Raw genomic sequence first — 20,996 nt, forward strand, 5'->3', positions numbered from 1 at the left:
TTAGACGTACCACTCCTTGATGCCGTCCCGCTTGACGGGCTGCGGCGGCAGCGGCGCGCCGTTCCTGGTGAGGGGGAGCGGCTGCAGGTTGCGCGCCGCGCCGCCCGAGGGCGCCCCGGCTCCGCTTTGGTAACTAGAGTGAGCCTGGGAATAGACGATTCATTAAAACCATGGAAATTCAAGAATAAACTGACCGACCCTCTTGAAAGGCCAATTAGACCTCCAGTTCATTATTATACACACTACCATTATCCATATTAAGATGACAATAGACCTGGCCCCTATTTCACCACGGTGACAGGTGCGACGATTGTCGACATCACTGTTACTGACATCACAGGCCTCCATAGACTACGGTAACCGCTTACCATCGGACGGGCGGTGTGCTTGTTTGCCACCAAAATATTAATTTAAAAAAAACTCCATTGTATCGCAAATAAATAAGTACTTATTTTGCGAAGCTAATGACAATTGTCACAAGAAACACGACAATTGTCACGAAATTTCGACACAGAACTCATTTCGTGTCAAGAATTACCGAAAATTCTATTAAATCGTGTGACAATTGTCATCATCATCATCATAAACTTCGAAAGAGAAATACCTGTTTTTTGCCGATATAATAACGTTTTTTTAAATAATACAATGATGGTTGCAAACAGGAATACGGCCCGCCTGATGGTAAGCGGTAACCGTAGGCCATGGATGCCTGTGACGTCAGCAACAGTGACATTTTTGTCAAATTATCGCACCTGTCGCCGTGGTGAAATAGGGGCCTGATCAGGGGCAGGAAACTTAAACCTTATGTATGGAAACCAGCGCTGTATCCGCAGTAGCATCATATCACTGCAATATTTCCTCACCTGATGCTTCCAAATGAATCAAACAGATGGCGCCACCGCGGAAAAACATGTGTTTAAAAAACTCGCATCCAACCCATAATTATTAAAAAGAAAAAAAAATTGTCTTTGCATTTTTGACACAAATTCCGTTTCAAGTATAAAACGTTTAAAATTTTCTGTAATTTAAGTATAGCCTGACCAGTAATATATGATAATTGTCAAGAGGGCGCTGTTATTCTCATGTATAGGGTGACAATTCAGTGTAGTATGAAAAAATTAGTTCCAGTGAAATTCCGCAACATGGCGCACCCTCAATAGATCCTGGTTCACCTATACCTCACATTTTTTATATCGTTTATATTCGTTTTAATATCATTTTATTTATATGAACATAATATAATCGTTTTTATTAACAACAACTAACTAAATAGATTCGCCAAGTGCCCTACGTGAAAGGAAACGTTAAAACAAAAAAAACATAGTAACCGTCAAACTACAAAAGTCAAACAGAAAACTTAAATTTTCTGAAATTATATATTAATAATTTAATTTAATCACTATAAATTGATGAAAATGTGTGCGCCTGGGAGAAAAAAGCGGCCAAGTGCGAGTCGGACTCGCCCATGAAGGGTTCCGTATTTAGGCGATTTATGACGTATAAAAAAAAACTACTTACTAGATCTCGTTCAATTTTCGGTGGAAGTTTACATGGTAATGTACATCATATATTTTTTTTAGTTTTATCATTCTCTTATTTTAGAAGTTACAGGGGGGACACACATTTTACCACTTTGGAAGTGTCTCTCGCGCAAACTATTTAGTTTAGAAAAAAATGATGTTAGAAACCTCAATATCATTTTTGAAGACCTATCCATAGATACCCCACACGTATGGGTTTGATGAAAAAAAAATTTTTGAGTTTCAGTTCGAAGTATGGGGAACCCCAAAAATTTATTGTTTTTTTTTTCTATTTTTGTGTGAAAATCTTAATGCGGTTCACAGAATACATCTACTTACCAAGTTTCAACAGTATAGTTCTTATAGTTTCGGAGAAAAGTGGCTGTGACATATGGACGGACAGACAGACAGACAGACAGACATGACGAATCTATAAGGGTTCCGTTTTTTTGCCATTTGGCTACGGAACCCTAAAAACGATATTGCCTTATCGGCTGTGCGAATCAAAACAAAATTACTCCAAAACGCGTCAATTCTTCGTGGCAAGTGCTATAGCTAGTCAAATTTACGTCCAAGTGTGGTCTAAGTTTTAATAGTGGATTTGTTATATTTCGAACTAATTTACTAAAAGTGGTACCCGTAGAAAATATAATTTTTATGGTTTGTTACGCATGTAAGTAATGAAAAATAAATACCATTTTTACACATCCGTGTTTTTACTTTTGCGACTAAAATATTCTTTGGTGTGAACATTTATAAAATACTAAATAAATAGGTTGTCGTAAATCGTCACTGCATGAATAGGTAATTAGGTATTACATAATATATTAGCGCTTTTTTCCTTGACCGTGTACAGTGTACTACAATGAGGTGTATTCATTTTTCACGTGATTGCTTTGCAATAAGGTGAAAGAATGGAAACCTCAAATTTGTAGTTCACTGTAAACGGTCAAGGAAAAAGGCGCCATAGTTTTATTAGTATGCATGTGTGCACTGTGCACGCACACATACGTAAAGGTTAGTTTGGTCAAATTCCGCTTGGAGCGTTTGTGTAGACGTTTTTTGACATTTATCGCGAGTTGGCTCTCTTTTACTATATATAGTTATTATACTCTTTGGGCCTGATACGATGGGTCCAGTGTCATATACCATGTACTTCACTATTATCAATATTCTCTGACACTATACCTGGTTGCCTAGCAACGCGGCGCTTACGCGCGCTGGTAGCTTTGTGACCATTTAAGACGGCTCCAGGTTATATACGATGTACTTCATTATTATTATTCACTATACCTGGTTGCCTAGCAACGCGGCGCTCGCTCCTTGCTGGTAGCTCTTGTCCTCTGTAACCTTGTACGACGGGTCCAGTGGATACACGATGTATTTCAGTACTATTATCACTATTAGTATGATTGCTATCAGCACTGATGCTACTATGCCTGGAAGGGAAAGCAGATAATTTTATTTTATCGGAGAATTCATTCAATAGTTAACTTTTTTATGGTTCTAATTTATACAGTTGACAAAGTGTCTGCGATACCTACTTAAAGTATTTCCTAACTCTACAGATAGTGACATTGACCGTCGGCGTACAGCGGGATAGCTATATATAAAGATAAAGATAAAGATAAAAGATAGTTTATTCAAGTAGGCATAATTACAATGCGCTTATGAACGTCAAATAAAGCTAGGTAGACCGGCTCCAACCCTACACCTCTGCCCCGAGAAGATTTAAATCCCCCCTCAATTGGAGGAGGGTATCCCATTATGGGACCGGCAACAAACTCGGCGGGACACATATTTCCAAAAATAATTACATCTTATAATTAACATGCATTACGAGAACATAAGGAAAAAAAAATACAATTTAAATTACTATAGAATTCATGCGATTATACACATAAGGTGTAATAGAAATTTGATTTAGAAAATATACATATGTACATGGAATCATACAAATTCGTATAGGTAATTACGCGTGTGCGATAGAGATAGAAACCATCAGGTCAACGTACGAAATTCAACCAAGTAAAACTCACCAACAATAGTAGCAAAGAACTCCGACTCGGGCGTCACAATCCTCCCCGGATCCGTCGTCTTCGGCAGATACCACTTCGTCGTCGCCTCATGCTCATACCCGTTATACTCGTTCCTCTCTTCGGCTCCGTTCGTGGGTGTTCGGGAGTCGATGTCGTTCTCGTTCGGGTCCGGGTATTCGGGGAGAGGTTCTTCTTGAGTCGTGTGGGTGACGTCGGGCGTGTGGTGGTTGGGCAAGGATGGGGTGAAGTGGGCGGCGGTGTGATCTGCAATCGAGTTTGGTGGGAGTTAAAATCGTTAAATTTGTTGGTCGTCATTTGTAATTTCCTATGTCACGAAAATGTCCACAGTCTTTTTAAATATCAGAATTTAAAGTAATGGAAGATTGCCCAACGTAACAAACAGAGGATCATGTAAGACAATACATGGCGCGATTACATTCAGGGCCAGCTCGAGCTACGAGCTACAAGCATTATCACGGGAAAAACGGTATTTAGTGATAACGGGTCGCTGATACTTAGTAGACTACGATTTACGAACTTACCGTCAGTAGGCGTCGTCTTCTCCGGCGTTGTAGCCTCAACTGTCCCGGCATGCATATTGCCATGATCAGGAGGCGTGGTTCCTTGGCTAGAGCGAGTCGAGCCGTGGGTGGCATCGGTCGAACCGTCCGTGGAACCTTCCAGAGTCTTGGCGTGTTCGGTGGAGATGGCGGCAGTGGGTGATGTCATACCGTGGGTGCTTGATGCGCCGTTACTGAAAAAGAATATTGAATGTAGAAAATAATAGAATACCACCATACAACTGTATATTTTGTTGATCTACTCTTTCGTGTGTACGATTTGACTTTATCGACTTCGCTCCATTTAATAAACCTTTTAGCCCCACGTTGGGCGCCACTGTTAAGTATGGTGTTAGACAAACTCAATGTTGAAAGTCGGTTGTTTTCTGTACTTTGACCTGATTTTAATAATGCTGAAAGGACTCTTCTAATTATATGTTAACCTTGCAAAAGATTAGCCTTTATTAACTATTTAAAAAATTTGACTGGTTCAATAGAAAAATCTGCCTGTCTACGCAAAAAGTCAGTTCAAGCTGAAACAAAGCCTTACTGAAAGAGGTATCTATGTAGTGGGTAACTTACGTGGTCATGGGGTGTTCTGGTTCCGTTATCTCCTCTCCATTAGACCCTGACCCTTCGATACAGTCCTCGTCGTCGCACGGCTTCATAAGCTTTCCACTCGTGTCACCCTGCCAAATTAGGTTATTATATTTATACATAAATAAATATTCAATAAATATACAAATCTACCTAGTGCAGACAGCATTAAAAATAGCAGAACAGACTACGTGACAAAAGTATCTGCCATCCTCTTACAGCTTTTTAACTTTGTCCCAAAAAAGACCCAACACATTGGTAATCTTCCAGGATTACAGACATTCCAGCATTTTAGCCTGATCATACAAGTAGAACAGTAACAGTACCTTATACACCCTGGACGGTGGTCTTCTTGTAGAGGGTACGTAAACCGGCGTGATCAGGTCGTCTCCGCTCCCAGCATCCGGCAGCACGCAGGCATCTTCATCATCATCTCTACATCCAGACCCAGCACCGGAGTAGACCAGCTCGTCTAGCACACCCGGACCGCCGTAGCCTGATGGTGGGGTCTGAAAAATAGAGATGTAATGTTTAGAATCAATGTTTGTATGAATTTCTGCAGATGCAAGTTGTGCAACAGAAATTGTTGGTTCCATTAAGAGTTTAATAGATTGAATTGAACTAACTGGACTAGACGATGAAGCCACGCCGGAAGATGGTCAAGATTACACACATACAGTTCAGGCGAAGATCACAGACAATAATTGTTGATTGTTGATGAAGTTCTTGATTAGTAGACGATTTTCTGATATGATGATGATGAAACGCAATGTTGCAATACTCTAAAGTTTTACTCTAACAACTACTTAAGCCAGAAGTGACTATTCATAATTTTTAGGTTAAATCCATCCGGTACCACTCAAGCGCTTCCCTGTTTCAACACTGTCAATTAAATGTCCCTCTCAGTTTTTCCCTTTTAACTCTTCTCTATCCTTAACCAAACCATTCTAACCTATTATTTCTACCTGACGTTCTAGCAGTTAAGTTAGTTACTATACTTGTTGCAATTTATTCAAATTTCTCGCGAGATAACTCTCGTTCCAAGATCCTCGCCACTATGTCATCGATGTTATCTATTTCTTCGTCGTCAGTACACTAACCTGTTGCATTCCATTGATCCACCCTTTATCAAGCGGCGACGTGGCTCTCCTAGCATCTCCCCTGACCGACACGGAGGCATCTCCGGCGGCGGCGAGGTCGAGCACGCGCACGCCGTCGACGGCGAGCCCGGCCACCACGCCGCTGAACGTGCGCGCGCCGCCCGCGCCGCCGCCGACGGTGATGGACGACATGCTGTTGAATATTGTTGATTGTTGCCCGCCTGGAACGGAAACATAAGGCTGATAAGGTATAAGTGACACTATTGCCAAGCAACTAAGTTTTTCTTTGTCAGTTATTAACTTATTAACCCTTTAACCGCCAGAGTCTAATATATAAGACATTACATATCCAGCTCATTTCGCCACAGTCTGATAAATAGGAGAAAGATCTGATTTGGTTTTTACAGCACATTTATAACTCCCGTAATTATGCCAACCTTACGATGTAATGTAATGTTACCTTAAGATGTAATTATTTTTTAAAAGATGTGTCCCGCCGAGTTTGTTGCCGGTCCCATATTGGGATACCCTCCTCCAATTGAGGGGGGATTTAAACCTTCTCGGGGCAGAGGTGTAGGGTTGGAGCCGGTCTACCTAGCTTTATTTGACGTTCATAAGCGCATTGTAATTATGCCTACTTGAATAAACTATCTTTTATCTTTTATCTTACTCTGCGTGGTACAATTACTGTCGGTGGCGACACGAGCACGCTCGATCAAAAATTGCTGGCGGTTAAAAGGTTAAATATCTTGATTCAATTGAGACATAGAGATGTTAAACTGAGTTTAAGATCTACTGGGAATAATGGGATTTGCAAACTCTAACAGGATTCGCTGTTGTGCTACAGAATTCTTATGGTCCGTCTAACACCGTTATCAGACCTGCCCCAAGTACCAAGTGTATCAAAACACAGCTAGCGATTATGATACACTGTAGTTGAAAGACAAGCAGGATGACATCAAAAGCGCAATTCTATGGCGACTATAGAAAAGTGCGTCTTGGTGTCTATCATAGCAGCCCGTTAACTCTATAGTTATCTCTCTGCAATGCTGCTGTCAATCTAGCTGTCGTATTTTATATTGCCTTGTCTGTTACGATTAATAACAATGTCTTACCTTGTGGATGCCTAATGTTAACCGCATAGTTATCAATCTGCAGGGCAGCTCTGCTCCCGTTCCTCGTAAACCTGGCTACGTGGTATGCACCATCATCGACTCTCGCCGTCTCGTCTCCTAGCGGATGGTCGCCGCCGCCGACGTTGTACACCATGAAGAGATTGCCGCGGATCTGAAACATTAAGATAACTTGTTTGATTGTATATTATGTCATCTTTTTCTGTCTGATTTCCTGCATAAGATCTCGTTTTTATCACAGTCGGAAAGTTCGCGGAAGGAAATTCCTTTCCGCCGCCGTGAGCATTTTAACCACCTTGTGACACCATGGTACACCAATAAGCAGGTATTGTCCTTAACACCAGTTCACGCACGGTCCCTGTTTCCTACACTTCATGCACACTCCTTTTAAAAAGTACAATTATAATTTGGATGTAGACCAGCGTCAGCTTTGCTTCTGATTGTGACGAGAGTAAGTATGTTTGTAAACTTGTAATAGTTTCTTGGAATTACGTCGACAGAGAACTCATTCCACGGCCGAAGTATTCGCAGACGGATATTCTTCGGAACCGCATACACTACGAGCTAGATAAGATGGTACATGGCAATGAGAGCAACAAAACTCGACAATGAGTTTGCTATACGGTCCTTATTACTAGATCGGGGCGATAAGGTGGAGTTCAGAATTACAGGTTAACCAAAGTTTTCAGTTGGAAAAACATTCTAGGTTTAACAGAACTTACGATTTCCATCTGCATATAATCCTGAGTGTTAGAAGAGTCTATCCTCAGCAGTACAGCGTCGGCTTTGCTCGTCACGAAGCCGAGAGCTACACGGTCGGTTTCGGTGTCTGCCACCGCACTCGGTGGGAAGGTATACGTTAGGATCCCTCGCCCAGGACCAAACTCGTAGGCTATCGACTCTGTAAATACGAAAATTATCATCGAATTTAAGTTTAATTCTTGACTTATGTTTATCTATTGCCGGTTACTGAAAAACAATTTCTGAAAAGAGAGTTCTTTCATATTGTGTGGAATTTCGTACCTATTTACGATAAACATGGAGCGTAGTACGATCTTGTAGTTAACTGAGTTTCTCAAAAGAAGTAAACTCCTTAGAAATCTTAGAATCTAAAAACTGAGGTTACTTTTTGAAGCCATTTTTTCTGCATTCGTTGAATGTGGTTGAAGGCCAACAATAAAATTAATGAATCCATATTTAACTTTCCACACCTTTAAAATTTATACCCAATGCTATCCACAATTTATTTTAGTAATACAGTGGTGGTAGACAAACTGACAACATACTAAAAAAACAATAATAATATGATAACATGACATTAAAGCTCTCTAAAGGGCTTCTTCGTGTTGGATCTATATCTCCACGCAAGCCTAGCAAAAGACCGGGATTTATATTATAGGCCCGTGAATTCCAAATAAAGAGATACAAATATAATAATAAAATGACGCACCATCGTAACAAGTTGGTCCAGTGAACGAAGTAAGGTCACAGTCGCAGACGTAGGTCTTCCATTGTTGAACACATACTCCTTTGTTTGCGCATGCGTTGTGCGTACACTTTGTCGGTCCTGAAATTTCAAATATATTTTAAGAACTCCTGCATTACGTTAAGCCTTGCAAATTTGTATAACTGCTAATGGGATGGTCAATAACTAACAACGGCTAGCAGTAAAACATTTTGTTCTAAGGAGTTTTGCCAACGGAACATTTTTGATTGAGATTGATCAAAATGAGAATGATATATTGTAAAAGAAAACCTTTGGCAAAGTAAAATATAGAACGTGACGTTTACCTACTGCCTCTACTAGCACATAACGAAAGATAGTACAACCATGAATTTCATACTTGGTAACCGTGACCTGCGTAAAGCGTGCGTTCATTACGCTAATCAATTATATGATAACAGTTCAATTAAATCATATTGTAGGTACGGCCAGAACTTGTTCATCTTTATGAAACTTGCAAAATTTAATGCCGAATATTGAATACCTTCACATCCAGACACCAGCGATGAACTAGGAACCACAGCATCTTCCATCAACGAAGGAGATTCCCCAGGAAGATCCAGGCTGGACATGCAGCCTTCGAACCCTTGGCGAGACAGAACCCCAACTGGTAGCGAGGAGTACATGTCCTTAGGAACTCCGCCTACGTATAGGACGCTGTCTAATTCTAACATTAGGTTTGAACCTGGAAAATTAAGATGGATGTTGTAACGATGGTGCATTGCCATCATTAGTACCTAATTCTAAATTATTTGCTAAAAGAAATTGACTTTTAGACAAAGAAAACCAAAATGAAAAGAATGGATGAAGTTGAGGATATTATTTGAATTTTGTAAAAAAAAAGATAATTTTTGTCTTACTGAAAAATTGCGTCTCTAAAAGAAAACAATCCTGTTTAGTTTTGAATGTAGATTCCAAATACTATTAATAAAAGGTCAAAACTCATAATCACATAGTTACCGCAAAGGTAGGATTAGAGTTGTCAGACAGCCCCTGAGGCAGTCATCCAAGATTGATCTTATGAACCTTCCCAAGGTCAAATATAAAATGAAAATTCGCAATATCATAACGTATCGATTGGTAAAGAAAGACGTGAAAAGTAAGATAAATACATCCACTACCAAAATAATATACCTCTATATCGATGCTGAAGATAACTTACTTGTGGTATGCATTTCTATGTCATCATCTACTTGCAGCGTGTGCATTTTCGGCGTCGGCCTTCTAACCGACACTGTGTGCCATCTGTTATCGTTCAAGAAATTCTTCAATTTGTCCTTCATGGTCACGACGTTATCCCCAAGATTGAACACGCAGTGTATATGGCCATTGACTAGCTCAATTGCTATAAAATCTTGCTTCTTTCCACCATTATAGAACAACAGTCCATCCATCTCTGTTGTGCGGAAGTAGAAATCTAAATATGTATTCCCATAAGCTTTCAGTAGCGGCAAACCTACGTAGGTATGCTTTGATTTAAATGTCACAGCTTTGTACACATTCAAAGAATCGGGTTTGACAAATGACCCAGTAAATATTATATTGGAATCGTGCTGATTAATGTTGTTATTGTTTCCATCGCTGCCCATTCCAATAGCTTTAGCTAGGTCTATGTACTTCATGCCATTGAAGACAAATTTTTGTAGATAACCGACGAAGTTGGGCAAAGTTGACGTCATTTGGATTTCTTCTTCAGGATGATACATGCCACCTAGATGGAGCGTCGATATTTCCAAAGTCGAAGCTTTACCTAAAATCGTTTCAGCTGCAAATCCAAAACCAATATTATTTAGCGATTACGAAATGAAACGTTTTAGAGACGATAACACAACATTGACGTTGAAATAAAAAGAAATTAGCTCAACAGATTTCAGTTTAACGAGCATTTACAGTTGCTTTACAGTACATAAACTATACAGAGTTAGCACAAGTATTGTACATGATAGAAAGCCGGATAGAACATCAGAGTATCTACAGGAGCATTTGTACACACTGCCATTCTAGTTAGTTGGAAAGAGCCATACTTCAAGATGCTTGTAGCTAGCTAATTCTAGAGAATGATTGTCAAAATGAGCTGGCTTTAGAAATTTTCTTAATATAATATTATTATGTCTTTTCTTATTAGCATTTTAGCCGAGCGTGCCTTTTGCCATTCAACTATGATTAACCTTAATTTAAAAGTTTCATATATAGGTTTAGAATCTTTAGCATCTGTAAAGTGAGATGATTAGTAAACACACTTCATAAATAAGAACAAGTTTTATTTATTAAAAACCGATTGCACACTAAAGATCCTGATTTAAATATAGAATTAGAAATTCAATTTAGAAAAGATTTTTTTTTAATTTAGCACATTCACATAGGATACTACAGGAGAAAGTAAAGTAAACAAAGTCAGTCAGGGCATCCAACTAAAAGGTGAAGGTATCAAGTGCCAGCTAGAAACCAACGGAAAATAAGCAGCTAACTACATCTCTAACAGGACATCTAACACCAATAAAAAAAACGTTTTCGTATAAACGTCTTTTGTACAGTAAATTATATTAAACTTAACTATTATATTTGGTCTCACTCCGTTGTTCAAATACATTAAACATTATTTATTAGTATTGTTTTGTGTAATGTTAATGTTCTCATTTGTAATTTACTGTAATTTTAGCATGTCTTGTATTAAAAGTGTAAGGTACAAGGTTTTATAGTCAGTATTTTAAATATATTGTCCACATTTTTATTTGTATTTGTGTCAATTCTGTTCGTAATAAGACTCTAATCTCTATTATCATCATCTTCAAACCCATGCTCATGCTGCGGAGTGAAACCAAAACCAACCTTATCTCCTTCTACATTGGGGTCAAAATAAAAGTGTGCGGGTGCTGTCCCGTGCATACGTACATAACATACCGCGCACGGGCTGCGCTCCGTCCACCTGGAGCTTAAGGTTGGAGGCGCGGCGCGAGAAACGAACCGTGTGCCAGTTGTCATCAGCGACGTTTGAGCCTGCTAGGAGATTCTGCAAAATAGAAATGGAATCGACTGTACTAGGTTCGACTAAATGCCTTGAAAATGCCAAGGGTTCTCGGGATAATTTTTTATACTTACCACAACGTAGTTTAAGGACTTTTCATGCTGATAGATTGTTGCATAGAAACCCTCAATTTCTTTTAATGCCTTCTACAAAAGCCCTGCTTAGCGTGAATTGTAAGAAGTTTCCTTTTCTCACCTTTTCCCTGTCCCCTAGCCGCACATTGGCTCGTGTACCCTCCCTGCCGAAACTATCTGATCGCTTTGATCTCGGACTGTCTAGAACACAAAATGACTACTGTAATATTTTGCCTATATCTCTTTTAGTCTACATCGCAAACGGTCTAGAACACAAAATGACCACATATATGTAGGTTAAGTTCGTTAGGTATCTTCAAATGGCCGAAGGCCAAACCGCACAGAAATAGGAGCCCCGCGGCAGCGGGGCTCCGTCGACATCGCTAACGTAAAGATAAACCGACGAAATGTAGGTAATTAAAGGTCTAAATAATTGTAGTCATTTTGTGTTCTAGACCGTTTGCGATGTAGACTAAAAGGGATATAGGCAAAATATAACACTAGTCATTTTGTGTTCTAGACAGTCCGAGACCAACCCTTTTAATCAAGCAGTCCTTTCTTTGGAGACTATTCTAGTTGACGTAGGTAGATTCATAGGAATTCATAACTTTACCAATTCGCAAAATGTTCTCATGCCTTCCGCGGAAGCCCCGCTTAGTAGAAGCGTTTCAATTTTACTTATTCTAACCAAAAGGTCTCTAGTTCATACCTTTTCCCTGTCCCCTAGCCGCACATTGGCTCGTACCCTCCCTGCAGCAACAACCAGCTCTATTCGATCAGCCGAATTCTCAGACGCCGTCCGCAGCAGCAGCCCCGCTTTGCTGGTCTTGAAGCGGAGCATCAGCTCTTCGGTTTGTGTCACGTGTTCGGGTCCAAGTGCCGCCGTGAGGTGCTGGCTGCCGTTTAGGTATATCGTTGCCGATTCTGAAATGTAAGGATAATATGCTCAGTGCGACGCAGAGATAACGGGTAGGTTTAAAGGATGACTCACGTTAGACCGGGAGGTATCCGGGCTGGAGCTCGTAAGCTCCAGCCCGGATACCGGATACCGGATAGCTCCGTAGAGCTTGGTTTTCTATGGAAAGCATCACGTGATCACTTGTCATCTGTCATTAAGCGCCGGAAGCTCCGCGGAGACGGCCCGGTCTGCCCGGTCATACGTGAGTCATCCTTAAGCCGCGGACTGGACAGTGGACGCAAACGACTCTCGCCGCGGCGCGGCGAGCGGCAAGTCAAGGCCGTTCAAGGTTGAATGCAATGCAAATAGTGCAATGTATTCAATGGCCTTGAATTGCCGTTCGCCGCGCCGCGCACCGCTTACGTCAAGACCGCGGCCTTAAACACTGATTTTGAGTGCCCGACGACACATTCGAAATAGGTCGCGCGAATTGTGACTTAAAATAAGTCAGTTTAACCGTTATGGACCCTAGTTTAATAGTAGACACAAGTTTTAATTGACAGTTTACAACAAGAAAGAGGTAGGTAATTGTCTAGGTATATTGATTTTTTTATTCAATCAAAACGCCTCATAAATTAATACGATTCAAAGTTGACAGAAAACAAGAGGTTTTCCAAAACGACGAAGTACGATTATTTTCTCGGAATTATTTCCCTGTAAGTAATTATAGATTTTTCAACAATTACGGCAATTAATAAAATAATAACATACACGAGCCTCTAGCTAGTCCACTTTTAATAATTTAAGGAAGTGTGATTTAAAGTAACTTGTACAAGGTGTGGTCTGGGTCTGACGGGGGTGAATAATTTAAAAGTTTCACATTACCTTCGAGAAATACATTTATAACTATGTGAGTAGGTATAAAAGCATTCCGTTAAGCGTCGTTAATGATTTAAATACGACACTACGAAGGCACTATGAAACATGGGACAGTTCTAGGTACAGTCGCCAACAGATATATCGGAGTGGTCAAGGCGCTCACAAATATCTGAACACGCCTCTATTGCCAAGGCGTTAGAGTGCGTGTTCAGATATTGTGAACACCTTGGCCGCTCCGATATATCTGATGGCGACTGTACTTACCTACAAAACTTGCAATATAGCCAACAATTTCGTTAGTCCTTGTTTTACTAAGCCACCCACCTGCTGTGTTGATCGTTATCCACCTGTATAATTGCCAGATATACTTGAACATGTACAAGGGGCTTACATAATTATCTTGAATACGGCTTTAATTGGCTAAATCCAATTGGTATATTCCCAGAAACCGACATATCGGAAACCGTTATCTTCATCGTCAAATACCAAATTGTTCCACAAAACGGTTATGATTATGACATAAGTTACTGAACGATTATTAGTTTTAGTACCAAGTGTCATAGTAATTTCATGTCGGTTACGAACGATAATTGTTATAGCGGGACTAAATTTTAACAATGTCACAGTCATTTTATTATACTGAGTTCTAGTTTAACAGGCTTAAATAATTATATTTTAACCTCGTAAGTCCCCGCGTACTTATACAAGTAATTGACCGAAAGCTACCAAAAGTGTCCGTTTCAACTTGGCCATAAAATGCTTTAGTATGTATGGATGTTCTCCCCTGCAGGACGCATTTCTCATCCGATTCTCGTAAAATTTTGTGAGCATCAGGCTTGGCAGTTTGATATTTTTTTTCAGTAATTTAGTTTTTTGAGAAAAATTTGCGGGAATTGGCATAAAGGACTTAAGCGGACAATTGTGAGTTCGCTGTGATAATAACTAAACGAAGTACCTAAGTACATTAGGTATTTTTAAATTTTAAATGTTTAAATATTATCGCGAGGTCTACAGCTCACGAGCCACTAGTTTTAGATGGAGAAATAGTACGCTTCGTGACGCTCAGATGTCCAAGTCCAAACAGTTTTGTTGAAAGGCTAGGGCTTCTGTAGATGACCTATGACATAATTCTGTTGAAACTCGTAATAAATACCTGTTTCTTTTTTTCTGTATAGCTAATATGGGAAGTCAAGAACCTTACATATTAACGAATTTACGAGAGCGCTATGGGGCGAACGCCGCAAAAGAAGCCCTTCAGGGACATTAACTTTCGGTAATTGGACAGAAGGAATATCTCTCTTTTTTGTTTATTATTTTTTATCTCTGTGAATACTCAGTATTTTTGCAAAAAAGATAGATAGATAGATAGATAGTCCATTTATTTGTTTGCCACAATACACACAAGATATTCCAAGTTACAACAATGACAGTATACAAAAAACAATCCAGAGAAAAATGGAAAATTACAAAGACAGATAATATATAGTCACACAGATTTACACAAAAAAGAAAAAGAAAGAAAACATACATAAAAACACTTTTCATACAAGTAAATGCTGTGTGCATCGCAGCAAAACAAAAGGGTTCTGGCTCAGTATTACGCTTCACCCATTGGGAGAAGCACTGGTATTCTGCCAGGACCAAGATCACGTCAACAAAAATCAGTGAAAAAGACGAAATAGTGAAAAGTTGGTACTTACCTAATTACCAAAAAAATATCACCAAAGGAAAAATTCTTCACGCCCCGACTATTTGTAATTTATAAGTGTAGGTAATATAGGTATATAGGTAAGTACAGTTGAATTTAAAGCTAAGTTATCAAACATTATCATGGCAAATATTTGCTTCTTAGCTATTGGAAGTGTTAAAAAATTGCGGCACGTACCCAAAACATTTCTAGCACTCCTCAAAAGTATTTAACAATGATTCTCAATCATATCTTTGTTAAGATAGGTAAATATTATTAACTAGTTGTTGATTTTATTAAGTTGGCCCGCCATAGTTAGTAGAGGAACAATCGCACAGAGGTCGGTTCCAGCCCTCTGAACAGACGCCGCCATGCTGGCACGGGGAGTTGACGCATTGCTTCATCAGCACATGGCATGCGGGTGGACGTATGAACTTACCTCGCCCACAAGTTGGCCCGCCATAGTTAGTAGAGGAACAATCGCACAGAGGTCGGTTCCAGCCCTCCGAACAGACGCCGCCATGCTGGCATGGGGAGTTGACGCATTGCTTCATCAGCACATGGCATGCGGGGCGGACCTATGAACTTACCTCGCCCACAAGTTGGCCCGCCATAGTTAGTAGAGGAACAATCGCACAGAGGTCGGTTCCAGCCCTCCGAACAGACGCCGCCATGCTGGCATGGGGAGTTGACGCATTGCTTCATCAGCACATGGCATGCGGGGCGGACGGATGCTGGAAAATTAATAATATCGGTTAAAACTTATGTATAATACTCGTAGTAGTTTATATAACTGGTATATAATGAATGCCCGCAATGCTCGCGAACTTTTTGTAACAAGATCGGCTATTACGTACGTCATCCACTTGCGAGCACACCAGAGACAGCACTGCCGTGTCATGCGCATCTCATGTAACTTTAAAACTTGAGTTTCGAGATAATTACGTTTAAAGTTTTAAAGATTCAAATGCTCTTATCGTTGACGGTTCATCGTATTTTTTTTTTTTCGAATCAACATGTAGGAAATATGGTCACAGAATAGGATCTTTCATTTTTTTTCGCATAATTGAATAGTTTTCATTTTATTCGAATTAAATGGTTCCGCATGATCAACTCTTCCATACTATAGTGGTCACACGAAGTCATATATGTAAGTCAAGTTACATGACATACGCGTGATCAGAAGTGGCACGTATTAAGCGAAATAATATTGTGTCGTATAAACCAAGCGCTCGGCCAGTCACGCCTAACTCCGGTAACTTAAGAAACGATGGCGATATTTTGGTTGTGTCCATCATGCAAATCAAGTTAACTGAGTTGTGTCTGACGCCATCGGCAAAAAAATGAAGTTACATGAGTTAGCCATATGCTTTTCTCAGTAAATAATGAAGATTTTCAAAATTTTATTTTTTAAGATATATTTAATGGTTTTTTAAGACGATTTAGACTGGTTACCCGTAACTCATGTAACTCGAGTTAACGGAGTTTGGCTTGACACGGCAGAGCAACGGAGTTGAAGCAGTCGCCGTGGCCGAATCGGCCACTAATATAATGAAATTCGTGTGATGTGTATAATAATAAAACTCTAATAAAACTCTGGTATGGGGGCGTCCATGGGCGATGGTAAAATTGCTTACCATCAGGCGATTTGGATGCTCGTTTGCGTCCTGTTTATTTCGTAAAAAAGTCACCAGATCACAGCTAGAATTTGTAGTTTTTAACACTGTTCCGTACCAGAATCAGGATTCTGGACAGCAGGCTGTCTCGCATACGCCATTTTAAATCATGAGGCTTAACGTGCAGCACCAAGTCGCTCACGCACAACACGGGGGTATCTTAGTTACAAAGTAAGACCCAACAAATAGAAGATCAATAGTAGATCAAATACAGTACTTACCAGAGTCCTGCTGTCTCGCATATGCCGTTAGATCCTGAGGCTTGCCGTTCAGCACCAAGTCTCTAACGCAGCCGACGAAGCCCTGCCTTAACGCTGCAGTCCACAACACGGGGGGAGTCTTGGACGCGGAGTACTCCGACCCAAGGCCGCCGACGAATAGTGAGCCGTCGAGTTCCAGTTGGTTTGACTCTCCTGGAAATGAAAAGTTTGTGAGAACATGTATGCTTAGAAATAATGGAGGAGTGGAAAAACATATGGGTGAGAACTCGAACTCGCGACTCCGTGATACCAACCCGCCACTCTAGCTACTACCACCATGCCAAATTCCAGACTAAAGACTTTACTGAAAAGCTAACAGACAGACAAAGTTACTGCCGTTTTATTCATTTAATCGTATCGTATTTAATCGTATTCATGTAATCGTAATATAATGATATAATACAGATACAGAGAAATCATAAATCTAACTCCAGAGAATTAATCAGCTTTTATGATATTTGTAAGCTAACTTTGCACTGACTTGAACAGAAGAAAGTGAGGGAGTTAAGTGTCACATTTTCATAGAAATTTTACATTATTTGATGACATTAACACACTCTTTTATTGAAATGCAGAGTTAGCTTGGTCCGCCTCTCGCGATTGATTAATTCTACACTCACCAGGCGTCTTAAACTCCGCATTAGCGCCGTCCACCGTAACCCTCCCGTCCCTCCCAGTCCTCCTCAACAGGAACTCATGCCAGTGCGAGTCGTCCACCCTCCTCCTCGACGCCCGCACCCTCACCCCCCCTGACCCTAGGTCCATGTGCACGTAGATGTACCCGTTCAGCATCTCTACGGCGAACAGGTCCGCCTGGAAAGTAGTCCGTGCCAGGCTATTATGGTATATATTTTCTAGGAGCTAGCATGCTTTTCGGCTAGTGTGTGATAACTAATGCGCTACGGGTATAGTAGTTTTATTGACAAGCTGTCACACTTAACCCTTTGGACGTCGTAAGTCATGTAGATAAGTCACACCAAGGTCAAGACCAAGGTACGTACAGTATATCAACATTACTTGAACGCATAAAAAGGAAAAATATATACAGACGTATTAGGTACCTATTAGGTAATCATTGACAGGGTTTATCATAAACTTATATCTGTATTAGTTTCTGAAGCGTAACCATTGATAACGGTTATAGGGATCGCCTAGAGCGTCAAAAGAGTTAAAGTTATTATCTTTATTTTTATTATGTTAACCGGGAGAGGTACAAAATAGATCTTCCGTGATATAGTTTTACTATGATCGAACAAAGATCTGCTTTAAATGGCCTTTGGTAATTATACTTAAATAAACGTTTATCCTCAGCCTAATTTACGACTAGGGTTTGCAATCCGGATCCGAAATGTATGAAATGTATGATCTGGATCCGGATCCGCGGATATTCCCATACATTTCGGATCCGGATTGCAAACCCTATTTACGACCAATAGTAATAAATAAGTATTGAACAAGTCAAGTCTCCAATAACTTAAAAATGTAATCAACATACTTAGTATCCAAGTTGGCTACATTTTAAAGACTAGTTTTGTTTGAACCAAGTATCGATCGTTTTATTTTGATCTTTACAATACTTAGAAAGCAGTAACATTGAAAGTGCCTTATTTGCAAAAGTCGATTCCATTCATTATAATTTCACTCCGTAAGCTACTACAATAGTAACCATGCAAACAAATTATAATACTGAACACAAACCTAAACTAAAATAGAACCTAACCTAGCAGAAATCAATAAAACTGTAACTCACGGGAAATAAAAACTGTCGCAAACTCACGTAATGCATGCAAACTATTCACGGACGATTTGAATACAGAAATTCAGGGCATGCTTCTATTGGCTTTGATCGGATTAGCGACAATAAAAGAGTTTGTTAGAATCAAAAGGCAAAAGTTTTAGATTTTCATATCGGTAAAAAAAATTAAGATAATTTTGAAGTAACTTGCGAGATAATTAAAGAGATTGACTGATAAAAGCTTGCAGATCAGAATGATAATTATATTAGAAAATAATTTAATGTGATTTAGTAATTTAAAGAAGCAATAGTGCAAATTTGTGTAGGTATTAATAAAGCCCTCTCTATAATCAAGCTTGAAAATTCCTCTGCGTTAGCAATACAATCCTGTGCTTCAAATGTCTAAGAAATTAGACATTTTCACCTTTCCCAAGCACGAAATACGTGTTTCCTACCAGTGTCGGTGCTCGCTTCTACAGTGCCCAAGTAACATATAAACATAAAAACACTTCAACACTTAAAAAGTGGGTGAAACTTTATAAGGTACCTTACACAAATTCCCCTATTTATGTGTGTTAATTTTCCGATTGTCTGAGCCTACCATGCAGGCTTTCAAGGGATTATTTTGTTTTGATCGAGTAGATTTTATCTTCTGATCAAATCAAAATTATTTATCCATTGAGTGATGTTAGTATAGAGAATTGCAATGAAGAACGATTTGTATAAAAATGGCGCTGCTTTTCAGTGACAACGTCTTTTAATAATGAAGCTTTCTAAAGTTGACGAACGATATTAATTAATAATATAAACAAGTTTTTAAAAATAAAGATCTACCTACCTACAGTATTAATTATTATAAGAGGCATAGATATAGAGTCGCCACCAAAAACGGTGTTTCTCCGGTGTTACACCATAAATCGTCTGGAATAGACGCAAAGTCCAATGATGATGATGATGATGATGAGATATAGAGTTAGGCTAACTTTCCACTGAAGCAGACGAGATGAGCGGAGATAAGAGGAATCAACCAATAGCATTAGTTGTAATCAACCTCCTCTCCGCTCCGCTGAATTACAACCAATTGGATGATATTGGCCGATTCCTCTCATATCAGTCGAAAGGCAGCCTAACTGGCAGGTAGATAACAAAGTTACTCTAAAAAGTTGGTCTGCCTAAATTCATACAACTAACAACCTACTTGTCGATCTCAGAAATGCATGGCATCGAATATTTTTTCGTGAATCTGTTCAGACTTTATTATTACGACTTACAATACTTTGAATATCAGTAAATTCTCAAATCAACGTTTTAAATGTATCCCGAGGCTAATATTCTGCTGCGATTTGTTAACTACATTTAAATTTATAAAGACCATAAGACGTTGTCACGAATCAGAAGCAAAATAAAACAACAGCCTGATTAAAAATGCAATCCTCCATAATGAAACCTTAAGTATTTGATGATAATGTCAATGGCGATGACTGACTTTGATGATCTTATTGATGACCATGATGATGATCTGGATATTGACCGGTCAACCCCAAAAGCTTCACCCCTTACCGTGCAACCTACCCTTGGTGGCTTGGCGCCCATATTGAAGAGAATAAGACCGTTCGGTTCATTCGTTCTAAATTTGAATGATATCGTTCCGGTTTTCACTGCTTCCCATTTTGGCAAGATCTGTAAACAAAAAAATAATATGTTAAAATACGAATCGGCTTTAGATCGACCGATTTGCACTTTTAAACACAGCCATACATATTTTAATAGGCATACAATTTTTTCCTGTGCGATAATTGTTGAAGACAGTTAAGGGCATGTCGTTTTCTTTTGATAAGAAAGTAAGTACATAAATAATATTCATTTATAATTTACTTTTGATAGATGAAATTCCCCTATTGCCCTTTAGCGTTTAGCGCCACTTGCACCATCCCACTAACCCGGGGTTAAGCGGTTTGAAATATAAATAAGACCTCAAAGAATGGAAACCCCTCAAGAGAGCACTTAAAACGGAGCGGAACGAAATATGATTGCTTTAATGAAACGACTCAAGATTTTATTACCATACTTACCTAATTAATATTAGAAGTAAACGGTTTTGATCTTTGATTAATTTTGCATTTGCTTTTAAATACATCAAGTATCACACAGTTAATTAATTAATTCCGCCTCCCTATTCAAGAAAATTTACGCTAGAAGTTACGCTCTCATTTTTAAACGATAAGCAATAACATGAAACTTGACATTGTCTTATAGCATTAAGTCAGCCTTTTATACTGAAAGGTTACTTTTTTTGTGCAATAAAGGTT

At 39.4% G+C, this 20,996-nt stretch overlaps 1 protein-coding gene across 1 annotated transcript in view; it reads right to left on the reverse strand.

Moving 5' to 3' along the window:
- Positions 1-20,996, reverse strand: part of LOC134655745 (neurexin 1-like) — a 45,213-nt gene continuing 24,217 nt past the window's right edge. Inside the window, exons 6-23 of the mRNA XM_063511211.1 lie at positions 20,248-20,367; positions 17,573-17,765; positions 16,914-17,105; positions 15,607-15,750; positions 12,262-12,476; positions 11,355-11,463; positions 9,616-10,218; positions 8,938-9,138; positions 8,400-8,516; positions 7,672-7,850; positions 6,932-7,103; positions 5,817-6,037; positions 5,043-5,225; positions 4,702-4,808; positions 4,102-4,313; positions 3,560-3,823; positions 2,814-2,959; positions 1-144 (exon numbers count right to left, since the gene is read on the reverse strand). Of these exons, the coding sequence (XP_063367281.1) occupies positions 1-144; positions 2,814-2,959; positions 3,560-3,823; positions 4,102-4,313; positions 4,702-4,808; positions 5,043-5,225; positions 5,817-6,037; positions 6,932-7,103; positions 7,672-7,850; positions 8,400-8,516; positions 8,938-9,138; positions 9,616-10,218; positions 11,355-11,463; positions 12,262-12,476; positions 15,607-15,750; positions 16,914-17,105; positions 17,573-17,765; positions 20,248-20,367 (3,522 nt within the window). The remainder of the gene's footprint in view (positions 145-2,813; positions 2,960-3,559; positions 3,824-4,101; positions 4,314-4,701; positions 4,809-5,042; positions 5,226-5,816; positions 6,038-6,931; positions 7,104-7,671; positions 7,851-8,399; positions 8,517-8,937; positions 9,139-9,615; positions 10,219-11,354; positions 11,464-12,261; positions 12,477-15,606; positions 15,751-16,913; positions 17,106-17,572; positions 17,766-20,247; positions 20,368-20,996) is intronic.

Source organism: Cydia amplana, chromosome 17, assembly GCF_948474715.1.
Source record: "Cydia amplana chromosome 17, ilCydAmpl1.1, whole genome shotgun sequence".
Lineage (NCBI taxonomy): Eukaryota > Metazoa > Arthropoda > Insecta > Lepidoptera > Tortricidae > Cydia > Cydia amplana.